Here is a 25,120-nt window from a genome sequence, read left to right as displayed (position 1 = left end):
TATATAGATATTGTATAATTGATCTGAGAACCCTTGCTTATGATGCAGGACAGCTATTCCCAAACACACCCACCACAGAACGTCACTGATTCAATTGTGCCTTGGAAATTTACACGGGTGGTTGCTGGGCACAGACCTGCCTCCAGCTCCCAATGGTTTGGGTCAGTCCAGCCTCCTCACTGCCAGGCAATGGGTGAGCTACATCCGCCTAGCTTCTCGGTTCCAATTACCCTTGCGGCCACCCTCACCCTCCTGTAAACCTCTGATTGGCCACGGCAAGAAGGTGTCCTATTCAAAGCTCACAAGCTCAGGGCTTTAGGCTTGTGATAGCATTCTGCATCCTGACTCCCCTTGCCTTTCCTTGCTGGATAGTTTCAGGGTTATTCACAAAAGGGTGAAGAGTTTGGAGAAGGCAGGAGAAGTGAACAATCTAGGACAACATAGCTGAACTAGAAAGTGAGCTGAATTGGAGAATTTTTACAAATCAGCTATGTTGTCCTAGACTGTTCACTTCTTCTGTCTTCTCCAAGCTCTTCTTCCTTTTGTGAATGACACTGTTTGTCTCTGACCCTGCTTTGACCTCAGTCTGCCTCTGGATTATGTTTGCCTGCTGCCTGCCCTGACCATGGACTGTCTCTAGATTACATTGCCACCTGCACAATAGCACTGTGTACTAACACCTAGGGACAACCAAATACCGGTAGGCCTGCCTTATGGGAACAGGGGCTGATATAGCCAGAAGAAACACCCGCTAGCTATAGTTTCTGACCTCTGGTGAGCGTTAAAATATCTTTCCTGCATTTCCACAGGTAAGAAACAGATCAGCAGCAAAAGGAAGTGAAGAAGAAATGTGTAGAGCAGCTATGTCTGGATACAAAACTGAAGAAGATCTCAGTTCACACACATCTGAAGACACTGCATCTAATTTTTAACCACAATGGCCATACATGTTTGATATTTTAGTGGAGATAAAAAGGAACAAGTGGGAGGTTTTGGCTATGATAACCACCAAGATACCGGATATAATTAGCAAACCTGGTGTTAAAGGGGTGCTGAACAAATCCCGACCGTCTCTCTTCCTACTGTTACTAAATATCACTACATGACTAGTAGTAGTTAGTCACATTCAGATGGACCTGTTCTGTAATAACAGAACAAGTCCAGTTGAATGTGTCTAACTACTACTCGCTAAACCATTACCTGCATGAATGAGAACCTCCACAGACATCACTACATGAATATTCCTTATTCTGTTACCTGTCCCTGCTTTAATTGTAATGTAACTAGGATTAGGGAGGTCACGGCTAAGCAAACCAACATAATTTACAGGAGGGTCCTGATGCAGGACTGACTCAGAATGGTAATTCATTTTGATGGCTGTAAACCAAATGCTCTAATGTGGATGGGATGATACAGTGATTAAATCATTCACAGCACTCCCTCTGAAATTCACTGAAGCTGCCGTCTGCCCACTCACACATATATAAACCAAAATGGCAGGTGTTTCTGAAGCTGCATCAAAGCATTTCAGAATACGTGGAATGTGCTGGCTTGGTTAAAGGGAATTTCCAGTTTTAGGAAAAAATGGTAGAACAGCTCTCAGCCTTTTGCAGTGCTGGAGCTGCAGTCTAATGAGGCTCCAAATCAGGGAGAACCCCCCTGGTGGCTCACATGGACTGGCAAATTCAGGGACTTTCTTGCTTAAAGTAGAAAACCCATTTAAAAGAATTTGCTTGCTGGGAATAAATCCAATCCATTACTACAATTCTTTTCTCCAGCTCTAAATCTATCACTAGTTCACAAAGTGGGAAAAATATCCCCGCTGCAATAAAGGCAGCAAATAAAAACCTGATAGAGGTTTTTAAGGCTTGGCCATATGCTCATCGTTTTATCATTTAGCCCCATTGGGCTAAACAGCACTGAGGGGGGAATCTACCCTGCCGGCTATTGTATTCCGACAGCCAGCATCCGCTGCTGTCTGAATAAACGGTGACTTCAGCTGACTGGCTGCAGTCACAGTTTGTGCAAGAATTTTTGGACCAGCTCCTTCGACAAAACAAAAGTCTTTTGAAAAAAAAATAGACTTTGTGAAATGAAGATGTGCTGCCAGAGCCGAAATCACTGTCACTTCCAGCCTCATTCAGAGGAGGGCATCTCCTCCTCCTCTAGCTGACTGGCTGCAGTCACAGTTTGGCTGATAATTTCCGGTCCGGTTCCTTCAACAATAGTCAATTTAACTTTGGTCCATTGGAGTGATGTCGAAAGGGTTACCCACAGCTTGAATTTGGGCAGTGTATGGCCAGCTTAAAACGACTGTGCTACAGGAGATCCCTGAGGTCTTAAGAGTGCTAAATAAAAAGCCTCTTCTCTGAAAAAACTGCACATTCTACAAAGTTAAGTATAGAATCCAGTCAATTTATATAAAGACAGATTATTTTATTGTATGTAACTTGCTAAGTATAATTTGGCATCTCTCCATTCCATACATGTGTTCTTCTCAACACCTACTTCCGATACCAAGAGATATATGGCTCCCACTATCTTTACTTGTGCCGGATTGTTGCTAAACTTAGGCACAGGGCAAACAATCTGAGTGCCCACAGACAACAAACCCATCATTTCTTTACTGTGGAGCAGAACCTATAAATATAAAAGGGGAAACTCCCAAGAACATTTAAAGGATATTTTTGTATTTCAATCTAAAGCTCATCTGTTTTTCATTATGTAGTGGCATGCAGACCCTAACATTTAAAAGCAGACAGTTCAGCGCTCAAGATAAACTTTACTTCGTTCAATACCTCCTTCATCAGCTGAAGATTACTGGTTCACCTTATAATAAAATTGTATGGAGGACATTGATATATGATAACCCACATCAACTAATTAAATATCTCCTTTCATTAGATATAGAAAACCTGTGCGGAGAAGGTAAGGGGACTGCAACTGCTGACGTCGCCTTAAAAATGCTGGTTGCTTGGCCGCCATGCTGCTCTAATAGCTATGGAACTTTCATGGTTGTCAACCTAAAGATAGGTATGCAGATCAGGAGCTCTGACATCACAAACTTTCCTGATCTGCATTCTTGTTCCAGGCCATTAACTCCAAGAATTGAAGCCAAAGACACCCAGCGAAGACATCCTATGTATTTCTCTCAATTCACTGCCCCATCCTCAGCTCCACTGTTTAGCAGGTGGAACAAAAGGAACATAGCCCTGTGTAAGCTCTGGGTCACTCCAGTCGGAGATTACACAGGAGTGAGTACTCTGTGCTGGGGAAATCACTAAGCACCAGCTCACATTCATCTTTCCCCCATCATAAAAGCCAGTTGAACTGGTTAGCATAAACAGCAAAAAATTGAATGAACAATTACCAAAATCTGGCAATACGTAAAAATATATATATATTTTTTACTTTAACACTAAGTTGACGTCAAAGCTGTTTGTAGGGTTATGAATAAAGCAGTATCTTTCTAGAGTATAAATATGAAAACTCAAAGGAGACTTCCATTGAGAATATGAGAAAAGGGGAGGGTGTCCCTTTAAGAAGTGGTTGGCTGAGGTGGAGAGGCAGCTGTCTTATTTGAACCTGTCCTCAAGGATTGCAGCAAACAAAACTTGTCTGGATTGAAAAAAAGAACAGGGTCTCAAAAGACAACAGGATAGGGCAACTATAAAATTCTCACCTATTTTTTTGTAATGGCATAAAAGCTTAATACCAGATTTACATTCATGCAAATAAAAAATGTTTATAAATAAAACATCCGATTCCATGTGTTAAGGTGTGCCCCAGCCCATTCAAAATGAATAGGCTCTGCGCCTTAACTTAGCGTACATTGCAGTAACAAAACACAGCATGAGTGGGCACTAAAGACCAAAAGGAATCCATGATGTTTAATGCACGTTGGTGGATTATGTCAATTTCTATTCTTCTCAGAAGCAAATCCTGCTCCAACAGACTTGATTTATGAACACTCATGGATACAAATCAACTATTCTCTTATCTGGAAATCCTATATATACAGTATATATATATATCTATATATAGCTATATTTAGATATCTATATTTACCTGTATATATTCATGAGGCTCCACTATTTTGTGGTCTACAAGCATAAATCTGTAGCTGGTCACCATCTGTGACCTTTGTTCTGATGTCAGTGTCCACGTTTTGTTTACACATTAAACTACACACAGGCTGACCTGCCCAGCAGCAAAGTATTTGCAAATGACAAGTATGCAAACTCCACAGTGCCCTATGGCACCTGATGGACTTGCTTATAGCTACAGCTGTCATCTATTCAGCTTCTGTCCATTTCCATGACCATTTTATGGCTTCTTTAGACATCGCTGTACCAATATCCTTCTGTATTACACACACAATAAAACTTTCGTATCCTGGAGCTTACATAATTCATCTCAACCCCATATCAAATCGATAGAAGTCAAATGAATTCTAATCAAATAAATATAAGTGGCAGAGAATTATCAAAGTGTAACTTACAGCTGTAATAAAATAAAAAGCTTTTGCTGCAAAACTCACTTTGAATCCAAAGCTTTTACATGCAGTAATACCTCTTTGTCACTAGATTCCACCCAATCTGCCAGGTTGAATGACTTTGTGTTATTTAAACTACTTCGTCAGAGCCAAGGCTGTCATGGACCTGCCCCCTGGGGCGGGGCGGGGCGACCTGTGTTTATAGGATTACAGCATCGGATGGCACTCATACATTATTATGTAAATAATGTTTAGTGCAACAGTAGGGACTGCCTCCTCAGTTGATGGAAGAGAAGAGGAAGGACCTGTGACATCATCGGACCAGCGAGAGGACTCTTGGAAAAAATACACATGCAGGTACACATGTGCAGGCTTAAGATGAGAAAACTAGAGACACTATTTCTTCTTACAACTCCCATTAACAAGTAGGTATTAAAAAGGATGAGCAAGCAAATGTAAATGCTTATTTTCACATTCAAGAACTTCTCTATATGTTGTAAACATTATGAGGGGAATTTATCAAAACAGGAGCAGACAAAATCTGATGGTTGCCCAGGGCAACCAATCAGCTTCTATCTTCAGTTTGTTCAGTAGAGGTTTGAAAATGAAAGAGAGAAGCTGACCGGTTGCTGAAGCTCCAGATTTTTATACATTCCCCCCATGTGATTTTTTTATCTTATCAGAGAGATTTCCCTGACTTCTGTGCTGTGTGTTATGTACTCCTGACCCCTGCACATTACATACACCTGACCACTGCACTACATACACTATGTTGTACATACAGTGGCTGCCTACTAAGCAGTCATTGACTATTTTTAATCAAAATGTAAATAAAGAGCACCCACAGTGCCCGGTATTGTCTTTTTGTACCAATGGTGGCAACCAAACATGTCCCAGAAATACAATGGGAAGAGGGACAGGGGTCCTTTTTGAAAAATGTCCCCTCTTTTCCTGTGACAACTCTAACATTTTAGATTTCCCTTCACATTCGGTCTCAGAAATAATCGTGACCAGGACAAACCGAGTTTGATTCTTCCCAAGAGGGACACAGACGCCAATAAAAACCTGACAGCTTATAACAATACCTTATAACAGTTCCATAAAAATAAAAATGCTTGGGCTTTACATGCACTTTAATCCTGTCAGTTTTCAGGTGATGTGGTTGCACATTGGTGTCTACAAGCTCATAAGAAATTAAACATTTCACCAGGTCTCAGAACAGAACCGCCCCGGCAGGTTATGGTGAGGTGGGCTTAAAGGAACCAACCCCCCATGTAATTCATTAACACTCATTCAATTACCATCAATTGGCCCACCTTACCATCTGTCTACTTCATAGAAGTCATGGTTTTCATACACTGCACTGATGATGGTAAAAGCAGATATAAACAGTTTGGAATAAATAATTCTAGAGATTCTGGGTGTACAGTTGGGCCCCAAGGAGCATAAAGGAGATTTGCATGGTTCTGCCCACTATCCTATAATGAGGAATAAACCCCTTATTTTGTGGATTTATGATGGAAGGGAGGCCTGCAAATATCCTCTGTTTCAAGAAGCCTCTACCGTGGTTACCATCTGCCAGGAAGCATGAACGTGTCATGTAAATAAGTGAAGAACACCTACACATCTGCTATATCTGAAAACCCCCCATTAAAGGCTGCTAGGCACAGCATCGTGCAAGACAATTTAACAGCTACATGCGAGAAGTCATTTAAGAGGAAGCCACAGGAATGTGCTCCAATGTACTAAAACAATATGCTTCTATTTTATCCTTCTAAAGCACTGAAGCTGCACATACAAGATTTACATCAGTACATTTTTTCCAGCTTACGTTAGACTCCATAAACTGGCTTTCATGAAGTATATATTCAATATTTTAACCAATGGTGCCGTTTTATCTACAATGACGCTACAGTAGAGGAGGAATTCCCCACAAAAATGGATCGGGTTTCTTTTTAATGTAAATTATAAACTGAAAGCCAAGGCTTAAACGTGTACTGTATGTATAGCCCAAATTTTATGGTTTTGTTTTTGATACAATAAGGAAAGATTAAAAATTATTTTTTAGGGGATATTTCCCTTTACTTTCTGGGCCCATTCACATCACAATCTCCAGACCAGACCAGACCGTTTCCAGACCCAACATGCATCCTAATGTATCCCCAGGGCTTGAAAAATTTGATGGTGTCTCACCAGTCAGCATGACCGGACTATATCCTTGCAATCTATGTTATAAATTGCATGCGCCCACAAAATCGCAAAAAACGCCCATAGGCGACGATTAAAACGCTTTTACTGCTCATCAGTTTAGTGTTATCAGTGATTAATGGCTCTAAAATTAGTGTTCTCACTCTAATGTATGTAACATGTGCGGCACAATAGTCGTTTTCACACGTAGGCACATCCAACGCATATATGCGTGTATGTATGTATGCTTCTTTATTTTTTTTTAGATTCTTTAATTTTTGTATTACTTTTTTTTTTTTTACAAACAACTTTATTGCTATTACATGGGGGGCTAAGAAGCCCCCTATGCGATAGCCAATTTACATGACAGGTCCTCTTTATGGAGACATCAGGGGTCTCCAAGACCCCTAATGTCACCTGGGGACCCCCAGAGAAGCTGATGAAGCAGATATCTGCTTCATCAGCTTCTGTAGCTGGAGAATGACACTGATTGCAGGAAGTGATGTCATATACATCACTTCCTGCTTTCAGGGACTGAGAGGAGATCAAAGGGAGTTGTATACTGAACTCCCTTTGATCTCCTGTCACAGAGCCGTGCCGGTCCCGGCCGCATCGGGCACAGCGGATCCCGGGCCCGGCAACGGCAGTGACAGCTGCTGATACAAGCGACCGAGCGTCTCTAGAGATGCTCGATCGCTTGAATGTAAAGCTCCCGGCCGACCGTGTAATTACAACGGCCGGCCGGGAAGCTGCTAGTCAGGCTCCACTGTCTTTCCCTATGCTATTTCTGGCCTCTGTTCACACCAGCGCAGTCCGTTCCAGACCAGACCAGAAAAATACCGCACGTCTCATTTTGTCTGGTCTGAAATGCACTGGAATGTCTGGAAACGCATCAAAATCGCATGCAAACGCACTGGAACACATCTGAAAGCCCATGATGATGTCAGCGTGTGACTGCCTGCCGGAATATCTTAAAGGAGAGGCTTATGGACACTGGTCACACAGATTCAGGAAGCCTCGTGTTCTGGCTCTATTGTGTATGCAGAGTCTGATCACCAAATTATGCAGACACATGTACAGTCATTATCATCCATTCACCTTACCATCACTATCCACCGAAGATTGGTTTGATGGGCATACATATACACATCAGAAACTGCTCAGATACTGCAATGCAGGGGAGGACTGGGCCGGGGGGTCTTTCATGGACTTACTAGGAGTCCTCACATCACCCGACCATCAACACTACCGTTACATGGATGGCAAAAGTGGCAGACAGAAGCAGGGAAGAAGCAGAGCGGGAGGGGGGCCAAGTTGCTGCACCATGGGCCTCTGGGTTGTACTTGCCCCCTGGGCTAAAATTTGCCAGTCAGCCCCTGCTGCAATGGCTACCTAATTGGATGATGGTGGTCTAATAGCTATAGGCACCCTCAGAAAGTTTCACTTAGGTAGAAATTGATAGCTCGATCTCTTAAAATTTGAATGTACATTCTCTTTTAAATACATAAAAAAAGCTATTGTGCCTCTTCATCTAACCATCCCCTGTTGTCTATGAGAGCTTTAATTAAGAATTTTATTAATCCCAGCATGCTCTTAATCACTTTCAGGAGAAGTCTTGTTTTGGTTAGAGCATTCTCACCCAGAAATATTCCCAAAATGAACTTGACTGCTCAATAAATCAGCAAAACATCAAAAAGCTCCTCCTGGCAGGTCATTTTGTTATTTCTTTGTAGAAGTAACAAGAAAAAAATGCTTTGTGACCTCTTTGATGGGAAATCTAAGCATAAATTACAGTTGGGTGTAGGCTACATCTTCAATATTCATAAAAATGGCAGGGTGTAGGTAGGAGCAAACATAAATTTTCAGCCTGTCTAACAAGTTTCCACCTCTTTACCAAAGCGGCTAGAGGCAAATAAGTACCTTGCACACCTGTCAATTTTTCAAAATTCAATTTCATATAAAAAACAAAAAACTATAGAAGTCTAAACCCACACCAATTAGTGATCTTGTGCACCTTAGAAGGCTTCAAGCATAGGATCATCCATCAGAGTTTGCACCCATTTGCAAAACAGGCCTTCTTTTTCAAAGGGTAACAATATTCTCATTCATTAGTACTTTTATGCATTTTAGGGTGACATTAGATAACAGCCTCCTAGATTAACATCTATGAGCTACCTGCCACCACAGCTGCTTGTGGAACATAGGGGATGACATCTATGAGGGTCAAATTGCTATTGGTATACCTACTAAGGAGGAAGGAGTTGCAAAGGTGTATGCAGAGTGCCTCTTCTCCTGAGCCCTTAAGTGATCAGCTGGCTGAAACAGTTAGAGAGCTTTAAATCATGCCTTATTCAACCACCCTCTAATCTCCATTACCATTCTTAGCTGACCTAAAACCAATGGCCAAGGACAGGGAAGAGTTTACAAGCGCTGAATTTCCAACCCTTGGCAGGCAACTCACACACCTAACAAGTCGTTTGGGCACATTTTATGATGGTACAGTTCTTTTTATTGATGAACCAGGCTGTGATCTTCCAGAACACATGGAACACATGCATCGCACTCCTAAAGGATGTGAACCCATAATTCTCGGGTGGGTGCTGCAGTGACTGCGCATGGCGCAGCATGTAATCAATAAAATGAGAAGTAATTGGCGCTCCAATGTTCCTTCAACCAACCCGCCTTTAAATCGACGTTGGAAGGTCATATCATCACAATGAAAAGCAACGCTTCGGAACCAAATAGGTTCCTTTATCAGGCTGATGAAGGAACCTATTCAGTTCTAAAATGTAGCTTTTCATTTTGATGATATGACCTTACAAAATACATGTCACATAAAAAGTATCACTGGTGGTGTATGGTCTAAATGGTTGGGAACCTCTCAGTGAAATCACCTTATGTTAATCTTCCCAACCTTCTTGAGCTACCAATGATTTCCATTGTATAGCGATAGCTTTCAAAGCGTTTTTCCACTTTTGCAGCAAAATTGGGATAAAACTAACTTTATATTCGTTACATACTCTCATTGAAAGAGCATAACCTAAAAAAAAATTAACAATTGCTGCTAACCTTTTTACTTGCTGTCAATTATTTAGTTTTCCCTTTTCTAATTGTAATGTAAAGGAGGTGGTTGGGGAGTAATGCTTGCCATAATTAACGCTATCCGTACCGTGCTAGCAGATTTTCACTCAGTTGTAAACTAGATGTGCAGGACTGTTTGCTCTAAGAAGGGGTTGAAGATCTCATGGCCTGGGTGGTATACTATGTTAATGCACTTTTAAAAAATTGTCCCTCGAGTATGGTCCTTATTATTACATTGCCATCTATTCTATGAAATTAAAGCTTCCTATAGTGCCCTATGTTATATACATACATACATACATATATACACATATATACATACACATTTTTAGGTATGCTGTTGGATGAGAAAACACAAACATCTAGTGCAGATTTCAAAAGTGGAAATACACGTTATACCTGCAAATGCGTGATATCCAAGAACAAGCCTTTGGATTTACAGTGTGTCATGAACTAGTCATCAATTACAACTGAATGAAATTAAACGCCAACATATCTTATCTCTACCTTTCGTGTTTTTATAAAATGTTAAAAAATGGCCTGAGAATAAGTGCTGTCAATACATAACAAAATTTACAGTGCAAGCCTTGTGTCTTGTGTTCTAAATCCTGCTGAGTGAATTCAAGGAATGAGAAAAGTCATCTAAAAAGACAACTACAGACAAGCCTCCAAGAACACATTTAGAAGAACCATAACCAGAAGAACTTCATGCAAGCGCCAAGAAACCTACCACACAAACAAATCCAACATTATTACCCTTGTGCAGTTTATATTACATCAGACACATTTCTCAATGGTGCTGTGTGTACTTACTTGAGAAAGCACGTGTCTTGGAATGTTCATCTAGAAAACAGATAAAACTTGTTGCAGATGTATGCTACACAAAAAGTGCCCAAGTTCATTCAGATCTCCTTCCAGATTAAAAGAGGTCATCATAATCGAGCAATTTTTTAGTACGTGACTGAAGAGATGAAAATTACCATATACACAACAGAATGCATCCTCTTTCAGTTTTCTTCCTGCTGAGCCAAGCTGAAAATTCCTCCAAAGCATTCAAACTATTTCTAAGCTTAGCCTCCCTCCTCAGACTGGAGCCATCCTATTTTGAAGCGTGTTGCATTAGACTGGCTTACACCTCTAAAATAAACTCTTTTACAATGTGACACACACCCCTACTCCCTTCTTGAGTCCTCCCTGGTTGAAAGCCATGAAATTATTTGCAAATCCAGAGAAAGACTTAGCAGAGCAGAATGCAGGGCAGGAGTAACCGCACTCCTTAAATGTATGAATAGAGCTGACAGTGGGAACTCCTTTCACACAGTACTAATGACAACGTTCTCGGATGATACATGTTAAAACAGAGGCCTTCAAGGCTGCAGAAAAAAAGACAAGCCCTGACATTCATTGTAGGTTGCTCAGTCTCCGTACTAGCACCTAATCATTCTCTCATTGAGTGCTTCTATGAGGAAATAAACACAGATTCAAAGGTGAAGCGGTTGTATGAAGTACCGTCTGCATGGGATACAACATACTATATGATGCCGATGGCAGGCGACACTTGAAGATGCCTAAAAGCTAGGGTTGTTCAGATACCAAGTATCGCACTCAGTACAAGTACATGTACAGATACTTTTCCAGCTCCAAGACTAGACTAGAGAAAAATTCTAAAGTTAGGAGGCAGCTGTCATTTGTAAGGAGCACACGGAGCTCCTGGGATTTGTGCATTCCTGTTTTAATGTATGATTTGTTTTTTATAAATATATATTAGGGATCCACCGATACCATTTTTTCCAGACCAAGTAGCGGTACTTGTCCAAGTACTCACAGAAACAAGTACTGATACACATTTTTGTTTATTGTCATGTGACAGTTTTTTAAAACAATACGGACTAATGATTTCAGGACCGTGGTGGAGCGCCAGAGCTAGGTCCCAGCTATAACCGCTGCAACCCTGGTAGTTCTGGTGAAAATGCCAAGTATTGGCCCTGGTATCTGAACATCCCTACTAAATGCTAATCCAATGGTGTGTCTGGTTAAAAAACAAATCAGTACACCTCTACAATACATGTACACTTCCCCATGTTCCATCTCTTTATAAACAACAGTACAGAAAAATACTTGATCTTCCCAGAAACCAAGCGAGTGCCTAACTTTATAAGTGCCCTCACCCTCACACATCCCCTTATGTAATAGAGATGGGGAGAGGGGAGTTCTATAATCCACATAGGGGAACTGGGTAGGGCTGACAACACTGCTTTGGATATAAGAGCATCAGGGGCAGTGTTGTCATCTCAGCTCACTACATAAGATTAGAACCTCACTGGATTTCTGGCAGATCAACGGATACATGCAGCTTTTTTGGAGACCAAACGTTAGGAAATCAGCAAGTATTGCAGAGAGGTACTGCATAGTTTTTCTTAAAATTTTGCCCAGCAGTTTGCAGTGGTATTTGCACACACTATATTCACAGACAGAATCGTAAACACGGATGGTTGACTTGGGCACCTGAGGCCCCATCATAGTGTATGCTATATTACATATCATCTATGCTATTATACCCAAATTTAGTAGGACTATTCAATACAAGTTTTATGATTGGATTTGCTAAGAGACGTGCAGTCACAATTAGCTGCAAAGCTGAGCCTGAAAATAATCAGCCCAAGGCTGGTTATTTTAAGCGCAGAATCCCTAAAACACCAGACAGGATTATGGGGGTATAGTAGCATGTTTGTACACATATGGAACGAAGATAATGTAAATATGAAAGCTAAAGCTGTACTACAGACGGATAGTAAATATCATTAATGCAGTTACGTATTATTTAAAAAAATTATTCATTAATGCAACTAGTTTAAGTACATGAAACTGACTTGGTATTAGCCCTGTATAATCCTCTATACAGCAGCACTAAAACTTGGAGACAGTGAGCCAGGAATGACAGCCAATACATAATAGATCCTATCACACTCCTGACCGGAAATAAACCCTTGAATGTCGGTGGGTGCCAAAGTGATGGCAGATGCCTCTGCTAATCAAATGCAAATCGGTAGAAAGTGACTTGCACTCCAATGTAATTCTTAGTCAATCTTCTTAATTGACCCTAGTCGTGTCACATTGAAGAGCAATGTTTCAGGACCTTGTGGTACCTTCTTCAAGCAAACAGGAATGACAGCCAGCCATGCTCTTTTGCAGACTATATGTGGTGACAGTAAAACACAGAAAGGGTAGGCAGAAAGATTACATCATAAGTATATTATAGATGTGTTATCGTCTAATCAGTAGGCCGTGAGTGCATTTTCTTCTTGACCAGGCTGGGTTGCTACTGCAATAGCAGTGGACTACATGACTGTGCACTCTAGCAGGGGTGTTTGTAGAACAAAAGTAGCTGTGCAGAATTACAAGTCCTTTAAAAGGAAAATCACTTGCCATATATGTATTTCACAGCTGTAATACACATTGAAAAAAGTTGTAAACAGCAAGGCAAACATCACACTTTTTGATATGCTCTCTTTTACCATTCCCTACGTACCAAGCATTAAATATGAAATGAACAAGGGGTTCCTTAGGGCTTGTTCACACCAAATGCAGACCAGATCTGCATGAGTTTCTGCACACGCAGTGGAGTGTGTTTTGCTGCGTTTTTGAAGCGTTCCGGGCCGTTTTTGGAAGGGAAAAAAAAGCTTTTTTTGTTGTTTAAAATGGGCTTTCAGTGCGTTTGCATGCGTTTTGATGCGTTTGCATGCGTTCCAGAGCAGGTAGAATAGGGCCTGCTGCAGTTTTTTTTTACATGTTTTGGAACTAAATGCTGCGGTGTGAACTAGAGCCCAAAATACTGATGGAATACATTGGACGCAGTTTTGATCCGGTCTGTAACTGCTCTGCTCCTGGAACGCGCTTGGTGTGAACAAGCCCTTAATAGGAGTACCACAGAAACCCAGTGATCGATCATCTGCTTGACAGGTGACATTACAATAGATATGTCATAATTATTAAAACTATAGAAGAATTGCTTAACCACAAATACACCCTCACAAAACCAAATAAGCACCAATGTGACCAAATATGAAAAAAAAAAAAATACGTACATTGTGAGTCTCACAAAACTAGAAACTGTGGCAGGGATGCCATCTGGAAATTACTTGTTTTTAAAAGCCAGTGTACAAGGAAGAACAAACTCATAAGGAGCCCCTGGACCCCTAAGCAATGGGAAAAAGTAATATGCATTGAGCCATCTTACAAATAAACTCTCATATCTAGAGGGTTTTAAATATGAAGATATCCAATTATTGCCTTCAAACCACAAGCCCTGTTGCTAGTAATATGAAGGTATCCCTTCATGACAGCAATCAGGTCCAATGGTTGTATGACAGCCAAAGAATATAAGATGATTTTACAGGTCAAGGTTCACCCCATAGTGGAAACACCAATCACCTATCTATGACAGTCACATGATCACAGCCCAATGTTCAATGTTGAACAAATTCAAAAGCAGTTTTTGAACTCTAGGGAAAACAGATGACAGCCTTAGTTCCAAGATATAAACATCATAGCTGCAAAGTGCAATTTTCTACCTACTCTATAGCCCTCTGCAGAATTTTCTTTTCAAACAATATTGCAAAACACACAGTTCAAACACTTGTAATGATAGCATTGCATAGAGGACCAAAGGAATTCTTAAAGAAGATAATTTTATTAACGCTTGCAGTGGGGCTATCCCACACTGCAAGGGTTAAAGTGCTTGTTTGTATCTAGGGGCACAAAAAAAAAAAAAGAAGATGTACTCACCCGACCATCCGAGCAGGCTCCCTGCTTCTGTGATCACTGAAGTGTCTCCCCTCCTCACTGCACAGATGGCATGCTCCCATCATCCTCAAGTCTATACACAGTCTATGCACAGTGTATAGAGCGTGATGACACCAGGATCCTTAGACCGCTGCAGCAGAGGGGGGAAGAGACGTTCTAGACGGCTCAGATAGTCCCGTGAGTATAATTTTGTTTTGTTTTTTATCACCCAGGCACATTGCAAGGGTTAATACATATTAAACCTTAGTTGTTTATATATTTTTTTATCTGATCACAATGCTAGCAAGCCATAAAAACTTGAATATGGAAGCCAATGCAGGGCTGTGAAACAAGGCACATGTTTCTCTGATATGTGAGATGATCATGGCTCTATAATCTGCATGGTTTATGCTGCTACATAGGTATGAATAACTTATGTAGAAGTATCCACTCCAAATGTTTCTATATGCCATTTGTCACCTTCCCCACCATCTCGAATAAAAGAATGAGCACTGCCAAAAAATGGAAGTCAAACGAAGCCTCATGTAGCACTGAATATCTACTGTGTCTAACTTCTACGAAAGGTCAAGTTCTGCTTACAAGGACAGAAAGGTACATTCCATTTAATGGAAGCCAAAGTTTAAAAAAAAAAGCAGTCACAGATTGATTGTGTGTGTGTGGCAAAGCTGTTCTAGCTTGCAGTTAAGAGATCTTGGTAAACAGTCTTAGAAATTAATTACAGCCACGAGTGTAAGAAGAGTAAACACCATTGCTCAGGCATGTTAAATTCTTCCCACATGCATACAGATGGTATGTAGACTGGGGCCTTGTGAAACACAATGTCTTGCTTGCTTTTAATAGTTCCCTACGAGAACAAACAAAAGCCCCGTCGAAAGGGGAAAAGTCTGTACCTGTTACCAGCGTAGGATAGGCAGGCAGAAAATCAAAACGAAGTAAAATGATAAACTGCTACGGAATTGTAGGAGCAGGAAGAAGAGCCAATATGACCTGAAAAAGCAGATACTAAACATGAAATCCTTTCAACAAGGAAAGCTCCGATGAGTCACATAACTATGACAGCTTCAGTGTGAAGCTGACAGAGCACCCACATGTACAATAGTTTAAAAAGAAACTAAGGAGGTAAGAAGACATAGAAGACAACTAACCTAAAACAGAATGCTAAGTAACATGTTACTAATGAAGGGAATATATAATAGATTGTGGTCGATTTGTAAGTTGAAATGGTTGTTTTAGATCGGCTTTTACTATAGGTTTACAATCCTTTTTTAACAAATAAGCATTACATGACAAAGGATGTCCAGAGCACTTCAACTCAGCTAAAGGGACAGCACAGTCTGTGGCTTTGTCTGTACAAAATTGGCATGAGCCATCTGAGTCAATAAGTCATTTGGTTGTGTTTCAATTGACGTTTGAGCTACAAAGCCCACAAACAACAAGCCTTTTACAACAGATTTCTAAGCAATCACTGCAACAAATGAAAAAGGAAACTCCCTCTGCCACTGCTGACCTCTCCTTATGAAAAAGCTAATTGGCTGTCATTTATATCTAGTAGCTTCAATACTTCCAAGTCAGTGACTAGAAAAAAATATGCAGATCAAGAGTTCTCTAATCTTCTTACTTGTTCTTACTATTTAAGTCACTGGCCTGAAAAGGGTTTCTATTAAGTCGGAGACAACCAAGCAACTAGCATTCCTAGATAGAGGTCAGCATAAGCAGCCCCACTATTTCTCATAGTACAGGATTCTGTAAAGAACCAAATAGACCACATGGACATTTTCCATCACAAAAATTAAACATTCGACGCATAAGCCAAAATACAAAATGTTCTTGTACATGGGAAGCTGAGCCTAAACAAAGTAAATTCTGGTCTACTTGGATGTATGCAAGTACCGGAGTATATGATCTTTAGCTATTGCCACACACAGCTCAGTGCCTTTATCTTCAGGTCCACAGCTGTAAGAATTCTATGAAGCTGTAACCAGCATAGTATGAAGAAAGCATATGAAACAAGGGTTTTAGTTTCCTGTCCCAGCTTAAAATTGAACCTGTGCCCATAACTATAACTATGCAGCATCTACACTGTGTGCAAAATTATTAGGCAAGTTGTATTTTTGAGGATTCATTTCATTATTAAACAGTGCTCTCCGTCAATCCAAAATGTTAATAAACCTCAGACCTGAATATTTAAGAAAGTAAAAGTGAGGTTTTGGCTTTCTTAGGAGAACATCTTTGTGTGCAGAATTATTATGCAACTAAATGGAAAATTAAAATGTTTCCATCTCACTTGTTTATTTCCATCTGTTAAAGTGAGAATAATAAACAAACTCAAAATTTAAATAAACATTTCTGACATTTTCAAATACAAAATCAGTGACCAATACAGCCCACCTTCTTTTCAATAACAGTCCTAAGCCTTCCATCCATGGAGTCTGTCAGTTTCTTCATCTGCTGACAATCAACTTTTTGTGAAGCAGCAACCACAGCCTCCCAGACACTGTTCAGAGAGGTGTACCGTTTTCCTTCACTGTAAATCTCTCATTTAAGAAGGGCCCACAAGTTCTCAATAGGGTTTAGGTCAGGTGAGGAATGGGGCCATGTCATTATTCTTTCATCTGTAAGGCCTTTACTGGCTAGCCATGCAGTGGAGTAATTTGATGCATGCGATGGAGCATTGTCCTGCATAAATATCATGGTCTTCTTGAGAGATGAAGACTTTTTCCTGTACCGCTGCTTGAAGAAAGTGTTTTCTAAAACTGGCAGTAGGTTTGGGAGTTGATTTGGAGTCCATCTTCAACCTGAAAAGGTCCAACTAGCTCATCTTTAATAATTCCAGCCCATACAAAGAACCCCACCTCCACCGTGCTGGTGTCTGAGTCGAAGTGGAGCTCTGTGCCCGTTACTGATCCAGCCATGGGCCCATCCATCTGGTCCGTCAAGAGTCACTCTCAACTCAGCAGTCCTTAAAACCTTTGAAAAATCTGTCTTTAGATATTCCTTGGCCAAGTCTTGACATTTCAACTAATGTGTCTGGTTCAGTGGTGGTCGGGTTTCAGCCTTCCTTACCTTGGCCATGTCTCTGAGCACTGGGCACCCCAGGTAGGTTGCAGTTCTGGAATATGACAGCACTGGAGGATAATGGGCTCCTGGTAGCTTCACGTTTGATTCTTCTCAAATCTTTACCAGTCAATTTGCGTCTTTTCTCAACACGTTTCTTGCGACCCTGGTAACTATTTGCAACAAAACGTTTCATGGTTCTATGATCATGCTCCAATATCTTAGCAATTTCAAGAATGCTACATCCCTCTGAAAGAGTTTTTACAATTTTTGACTTTTCAGAGTCAGTGAAATTTCTTTTTTGGCCTATTTTGCCTGAGGAAAAGAAGCTGCCTAATTATTATGCACACCTTGATATAGGGTGTTGATCTTCTAAGGCCACACCCTCCCTCATTACACAAATACACATCACCTGATATGCTTAAATCCAATAAGCCTTCAAGCTTACACAGCCTGGAGTTGGACAATATGCATAAAAATGGTGATTGGGTCAAAATACTCACCTAATAATTGTGCACACAGTGTAAAGGTCTCTTTTTTTTCTTTTTACTTGCTGCTGATCGGCAACTTATTCTCTCATAGTGCAATGATATTTGTCCCTGCTCAGTCCCAGTTCAGTCTCAGTTCCAAAAAGAAAAATGACACCAACAGAGCTCCCATCTCCAGCAGGTTGTCCTTAGCTCTGCATGAACTAGCGTGAATAACAATCGTAATACAGTGTTAAATATTTTGCAGATTACCTGCAGTATTTTTTAGCTGTAGACAAAGATCTAGATCCCCACTACATGCTATGGATCAGACGTAAGGAATGCTCTGCGTATTTAGCAACACTAAAACCTTTTGTAGTGTTCTTTTGATCAAGTACATATCCCATTATGATTATTTTAAATTTATACTGTATTAATCAGCACTCCTAGCTGTCAAAACATTTGTCAAAATTGCTGTCTTTGCCCAAGAAAACACAACGAATTTAGGAAATGTAGTGTTAGCACAGAGTACAGAATAAGTAGAGAGTGCCCATGTCAAACTAGGCATCTCCACGTGCTAGAGCTAGCACTCAACTGCTGAATGATGCACTGTGAAGTGGAGAAAGTTCAGTGTTTACGGAAGAATTCCAGGAGGCACATATTTACACAACAACCAGTAAGGGAACGCAATGTCAAGCACAGAACAGGAGGCAATCTATTTTAGCCTCTTTTTTTCGGTTTTGTATGATTGGTGATGGCTTAACTCCGATATTGATCCCATAGTGACACCAGGAAGTTAACCCTTTATGTCTTCCCTTTACTAATTAACTGAAAAAACACAAGTCTTTAAATATACAAGTGATGGTAGGTTACATTGGTATGCAGTCCAGGCATCAACTGCCTCAAGGACCAAACATTTTCCAGGTGCTCTGTACATAGAATGCATTAGCAGCTCATTTCAGCTATACCACAACCTATTCTAGATATATGTTAATATACAGCCTACTGTGAACAAAATTAGTTAACAAGCACTGTACTGTGTGAAAAAACTGAATTATACAAGAAATTCATATTGCCTTTGTTGGTATAATTTCATTTCATCTTATAGCTCCAGGTAAACCAGAAACAAAAGTGAAGGTAGAAAACAAAAGTAATGCAAATATGTTTAAAAGAAAAATGGGCCAGTTTACCATAAACATTTCCATTGATATTTTCTGTATTATCCATATCAAAGCTTGCTGTCAGGACGACAAATTGTAAAAATGCTGCTCATTAAGTCCAATTTTACAAGCAACCTGCAAGACAAAAAAAAAGGACAAGAATTACATCTAAGAAAGGCATTTGTCAAGTAAAAAGAAAACATCCAGCAAAGAGTCTCAAGCTAGGTTTACCATGAGCCTAGGCAAATGTCTAAAAATAAATCTGGAAGAAAAATAAAAGGCCTGCATCATTTCTGTAATGATTGAGTCTGGAAGCTGTACACATGACAGTAATGGCAAGACATAAATCACATAATGTGCTTACTGTTCTCAGTACCATATTATAAGCAACTATTGCCCATCAGGAGACATTACACTCATCCTCAGCAAACTTTTCTCCCCAGTCATACCAGATACCATCATTTACCATAGTTCTGCAGAAAGAAAAAAGTACAATTTTACAGCTGACCAGCCCTATTTGAACTATATATTGTTTCTTAGAAGAAATCCCTAGTGGACTGCATATAGAAATCAGATCCCATTTAAAGTTCACCTGTAATAAAAGAAATATAAAGGCTGCAATTACTGGACTTTTTCAGAAAATGACAGTTGCCTGGCTTCAATACTTCTAAAGTCCCAAGTAGCTGGTTTGGAACAGACATTAAAGTAGTATTAAACACTCGTCTTTGTTTTTGCTTATGTCTACTACTAGCAAGCAGTAGATATATGAAAAAACAACAAAAAATAAAAAAAAGTTAGCAAATAGGTAACAACTTACCTGTGTCTCGCTCCCGTCTGAAGATCTAAAGATTCTCGATCGGCTGTGAAGGATCTTGGGGCGGGCGCATGCACAGTAGAGATCTTTGGCCAGGAAGAGAGGAGAGACACAGTGTAAGTCAATGCACGCAGCTGGCAGCGTGTACGCGGACCCATACTGTGGGACACAGAAGACACAGCAGTCAGCGCTGGATCAGAGACTGGCACCAGCGCTGGAGGGACTCATGAAAACTACTGGAAAGAAGATGATTGGATCAAGAGGCATCATTTAAGGTAAGTCTTTAAAGCAGCATGAGGGAGGGGGGGGGGATGTGACAAAATGTCACTTTAAAAAACGGTCAAAGTGAAAATGCCTTATTGTTACACTTGTTCCAGGAATCAAAGCATGGTAGCCAAAGTATAAGTCAGGAAACTAGCGTTTTTAGAGGTGGAGGTCAGGGATGACAGGCCACAAAGTGTACTTTAATATTTTAAAAATTTGGGGAAGAGGATAAACACACAGAAATTAGTCTGGTGGTCACCTTATGACTTATATGACACTGTTTATTTGCCCAGAGGGTTAAATGGCCACGAGGCAAGGAGCAAAAGCATGCAACACTGGTGTTGTTTCATAATGCTAATTCTCTATTTTTTAATTTTTTTTACCAATGACCTGGAAACCCATTAGTAAGAAACAGATGGCTAAAGGCAAGTCTGTGAGTGTCTCAGTTATGCAGTTTTTGTTAAGGTGCCCATGATCAATTACATCTAAATCAGTCAGAAATTGAGCTGGGCATGATCATTGGGTATAACCATTATCATTACAACAACTACACAGAGCAGCACCTACCTGACTGGCCAAAATTTGAATTATTATTAATTGGGGTTTTTTTTTTTAGGTATGCCTTAGCATAAAAATTTTAGTGACATTCTTAAGGAGATTGTGCAATCAGATTGTAATGTGTGTGGACAGCTTTAGTGTTTTTAGCAGCACTGAAAAAAGAAACCAATGTTTTTAGCAATGATGCGTGGCCTCTTACTTATAGATCATAGATACACATCTCTGGTCAGACAGTAATTTTACACAAATTAGCTAGGGCATTGATTGGTAACATGCAGTTTCTGAATCACATGTTGCTCTACGATGCCTTTCATACTGCTGACAGAAGACTCAGGGAGTACTTAGTACAAGTCTGGTGGAAGACTAGTTACATCAAAAACCAAAACACTTCTATAAACATTATACCACAATAGTTCACATCATTTCATGAAAATGTAGTGTTTTTGTAACAAAGTATTATTTCTATTGTTGCAGTTGGAAAAAAAAAATATATTAACAGGCTTGTTACTACAGCTCTCCATCACTTGGTCTAGTAGTACAGTAAACGCTCGGTTATCTGGTATTCAACTTACCAGAAACAAAAAAAAAATCCCATGTATACTCACTGTTCTGCGGCATGTATTATCCTGGAAATGATTGTGCCTCTATTTGTCTTAATTTGCTTTCGATTACTGCATTTCAATATTAATATGAAGTCGATACAGAGTTTATGTTATGATACGGTATAGTATGGGGTATGGCATTAGTTAGACCTATTTTTAATAGTAACTCTGAAGCAACCAGAAACGATATTTATCCGGAATCTACCAATCTCTGTGGATGCCGGATAACGGGGAGTTTATTGTATATGATTTATAAAGTAAGCATACAGGCTATTCAGGACTAGAAATTGTGAGTCACCACATACTGTTATAAGCCAACCAGAAAAAAGGAGCCTAAACTACAGTACAGCAAGAAAATTATTGAATTTTTGAAATCACTGTAAAAACCCTTCTCTTGAAGGAAGTTGAGGGGCACGAGTTACAGAGTAATTTGGACACTGGCATACAGCCTGGTATAACCCTTCTCACTCACAGTATGCCTCAGTTTTGTAAAAAGTAGTGCCGAGAGCAGGAGCATAAAACACAGGAGGAGGGGTGGAACCTCAATGAACCTGCAAGAAGATGATTTCATGGCGAGTATGAAAATCCTGCTTGGTTTTTTTCCTCATTCAATGAGGGACACAAGATTAACAGACAACTGGGATATCCAAAAGCAATCCAACTTAGGGGCGGGCAACACCACTAACAAAATTCTAACACCCCAACTATAATAATAGAAAAACAAACTTTAGCATAAAGAGGTGCCTGCGGGACTTACACCCAAAGCTAGCATCAGATGAGGCCTGAACATCCACCTGGCAAACTTTTGTGAATGTGCGAACAGAAAACCAGGTAACAGCATTGCAAATCTGGGAAACAGTTGCCAGATGCCGAAAAGGCCAAGAAGCACTCACAGATCTAGTAGTGTGTGCTTTGACAGAAAAGAGTGGAACCCATCCTACAGGATGTCTGGGAGGAGCTTGTGCATGGGAACAGTTTGCTTAGGGCCTCTTAGAAATCCTAGACTTTTAGCAGCACTGGTGGAAGCTACAGGCTGCTCCCCCATTTTTATGTTGGTACACAAAGCATCAATAGGAAAACCAACTGAAGGCTCAGAGGCCACTAAGGCTGCCGCCAGGTCGGATAATTATTCTGCAAGGGAAGGCATCGGGGATTGTTTTTTCTTCAATTGTAGAAAAAGAAAAAATAGCTAGTAGAGACAAGTTAACTTTTCTTAATAGCAGAAAGACATGCATCCGCCTAGGGCTCTAGCAAAAAAAAAAAGAGGCATTCTGGGAGTGGGCGGGGTTATACCAGGTCACTTTTTTTTACGTGTCCAAATTCTCCTGTAGGTGGCAGTATAACTCAATTGTCTCTAAATCTCATGTCCCTCAACGAGAAAGAAAAACAAGTTTCTTTCTACCCTCTTAAGTTGTGCTTTAGCCTCTTACCAGACAAAACTTTGTCAGGCAGTAATTCCCTGGAATCTTTGCTTTATTTTGCTATTGTAGCCAAGCTTGGATAGATGCCAAACTATTAACCTGAAAGGGGACCAGCATGTCAGAGGTAAAATCCAGAGCCATTTATGTTGTCCAGACACAATGCTTTACCCACTTTTGGGTCGCGACCCACGAGTTGAGAACCACTGCTTTACACAGTGCAGTCTCTGCTGCCATGAATAGTAACAATGTCAGGACCTGGAATCCTGTTTATATGGGATTTGTAGGGATACAGGTAATATACCACACACTGCAACTCAAACAGTGCCAAGCAGGTGTGTCATTAATTCTTCACCACAGTACAGAGCCATTCCAATCCCTACCAGCCTCCTTACACTAAAGGCTGAAAAACTCTGCCAGAGTAATATTCTCACATAGCAGCAGAGACTTTTTATGTCTACTTTTATTACTTATTTTAGCATAGTAACTACTCGTTTCCAGTTATAGCCTTATGCCTCTTTCCCAAGGTCTGTTTCACAGTGACACCAAGTGGATTGCAAAATCAGTAACATGCTTTATTTCAGAATAAAGGGACTACAATATATATCTGCCATTACATCACAAGAGAAAATTATTTCAATGGACTGTAGAACCAGAACATTCAACATTCTTAAAGTATTCCGGAGTATTCCGGACATGGCAGAAATATGTGGGATGCCATTGATGGCCTCCAACTGAAAATCCTAGGCTTTCCATCTGCAATGTTATGAGTTGCAAAGGTGAGAGACATGCCCGTCTTAGGTGTTTTTCGAAGCACGCACAAAGCAAAGCCCTTTGTCTTTTTGCATACTGAAAATACACAACAGCATTCAACGTAAATCAAACATGCCAGTTAATTTATAAATCCCCCCACATATATTACATGTATTTATGCCAAAGCTGGACAAATTTCAGGAGCGAGGTCGCCAATGCTCCTTAAAAATGACAGCTTACCTTTTCTTACCTATTTAGTTTCTCTTGTTTCCAGATACTTCTTTTGCTGCAGCCAGTTGCCAATATAAGGGGCTGAGAGGGTCCAGAATGTGAACCATATTATAAGGAAGAGCCTGGCTTTTCAGGTTCTTCCAGGTTTTCCTAATGGTAACTGGGATCTGGAGCTCTGGAGATCTCTTAGAGCTCTGGGTAGGATGAGATCTCCAGTCCTCCAGATCCCAGCTACAATTAGAAAAACATGGAAGAACCTGAAAAGCCAGGCTCTTCCTTATAATATGGTTCACATTCTGGACCCTCTCAGCATTATGGTTGTTCCTTTTTCTCTACCTTTCTTAGTATGTACTTGTTGTCCATTTGGGTATTTTTATTTTGTTTTGTAAATTGTTAATAAAAAGAAATTTAAAAAAAATAAAAATCACAGCCGACAACTAACGTTTCTGGTTTTCTCTAGTTGTTGCCAATGGAGCTGGCTTCTAATAAAAAATCCTGCTGGCTCCTGAATTGGACAGACTGACTCCTGAATTCTATACTTGTCTACCCCTGACTTATGCAATGTAAATATCCAATTAATTCTAATGCTCACAGTTACATAGAACGTTTCCTTGCAGCAGAACAGGCATATCACCATATAGCACACAAGATAAGAAAGTATGTACATACATTCTTGCTTAACGAACAGGAGCTTAAGTATCCTGGATCTGCCCCTGCACTGGAATCCCGTAAAGGGACCATGTTTAAAACGCCCTACTCAGCTTTGTCATTACTTGCTAATGTCATACCTGCATGCTAATGTTGAGATTTATTGCCTGGAGGGCAAATGCAGGACAAGCAGGGACTGGTTCAATGTTATTGCAGCTTTCTATTAAATTTTTATATTTTCACAGTGGGCAAACAGTGACGAAAATGGAGATCGAAACACAGGAGCATAATTTTTATATTGTAGCATGATTAATAACTTTATAACATTTCCATAATTTTTCTAATAGAGGCAGTATCTCGCCCATTAAAAAAGTCTAAGCAAAAGTGTAACTGCAGCCAGGCTATGGACATTCAAGTATTTAGAAGTTCTAAACAAGCATATGTGCTTCAAAACAAGCCCTTGTTGACCTTTATAGCTGCCGGCACTGTAGAACAATTCATCCTCAACGTTCACAAGAGAAGCACTGACGTCCTTTAAGTCATTCTCCCAGCAGCTTTTTCCCCCTGTGTTTACATTTAAGATTA

General features: G+C 40.2%; 1 protein-coding gene across 1 annotated transcript in view; it reads right to left on the bottom strand.

The window, feature by feature from the left end:
• KANK1 (KN motif and ankyrin repeat domains 1) overlaps nucleotides 1-25,120 on the bottom strand; it is an 89,567-nt gene that overhangs the window by 50,395 nt on the left and 14,052 nt on the right. The window contains exon 2 of the mRNA XM_018559475.1: nucleotides 19,278-19,382. Coding sequence (XP_018414977.1) covers nucleotides 19,278-19,314 — 37 coding nt within the window. The 5' untranslated portion in view covers nucleotides 19,315-19,382. The remainder of the gene's footprint in view (nucleotides 1-19,277; nucleotides 19,383-25,120) is intronic.

Source organism: Nanorana parkeri, unplaced genomic scaffold, assembly GCF_000935625.1.
Source record: "Nanorana parkeri isolate BGI_ZX_2015 unplaced genomic scaffold, ASM93562v1 scaffold398, whole genome shotgun sequence".
Taxonomy (NCBI): domain Eukaryota; kingdom Metazoa; phylum Chordata; class Amphibia; order Anura; family Dicroglossidae; genus Nanorana; species Nanorana parkeri.
Note: the sequence above shows the minus strand (reverse complement) of the source record. Positions and strands in the feature narration are given on the sequence as shown.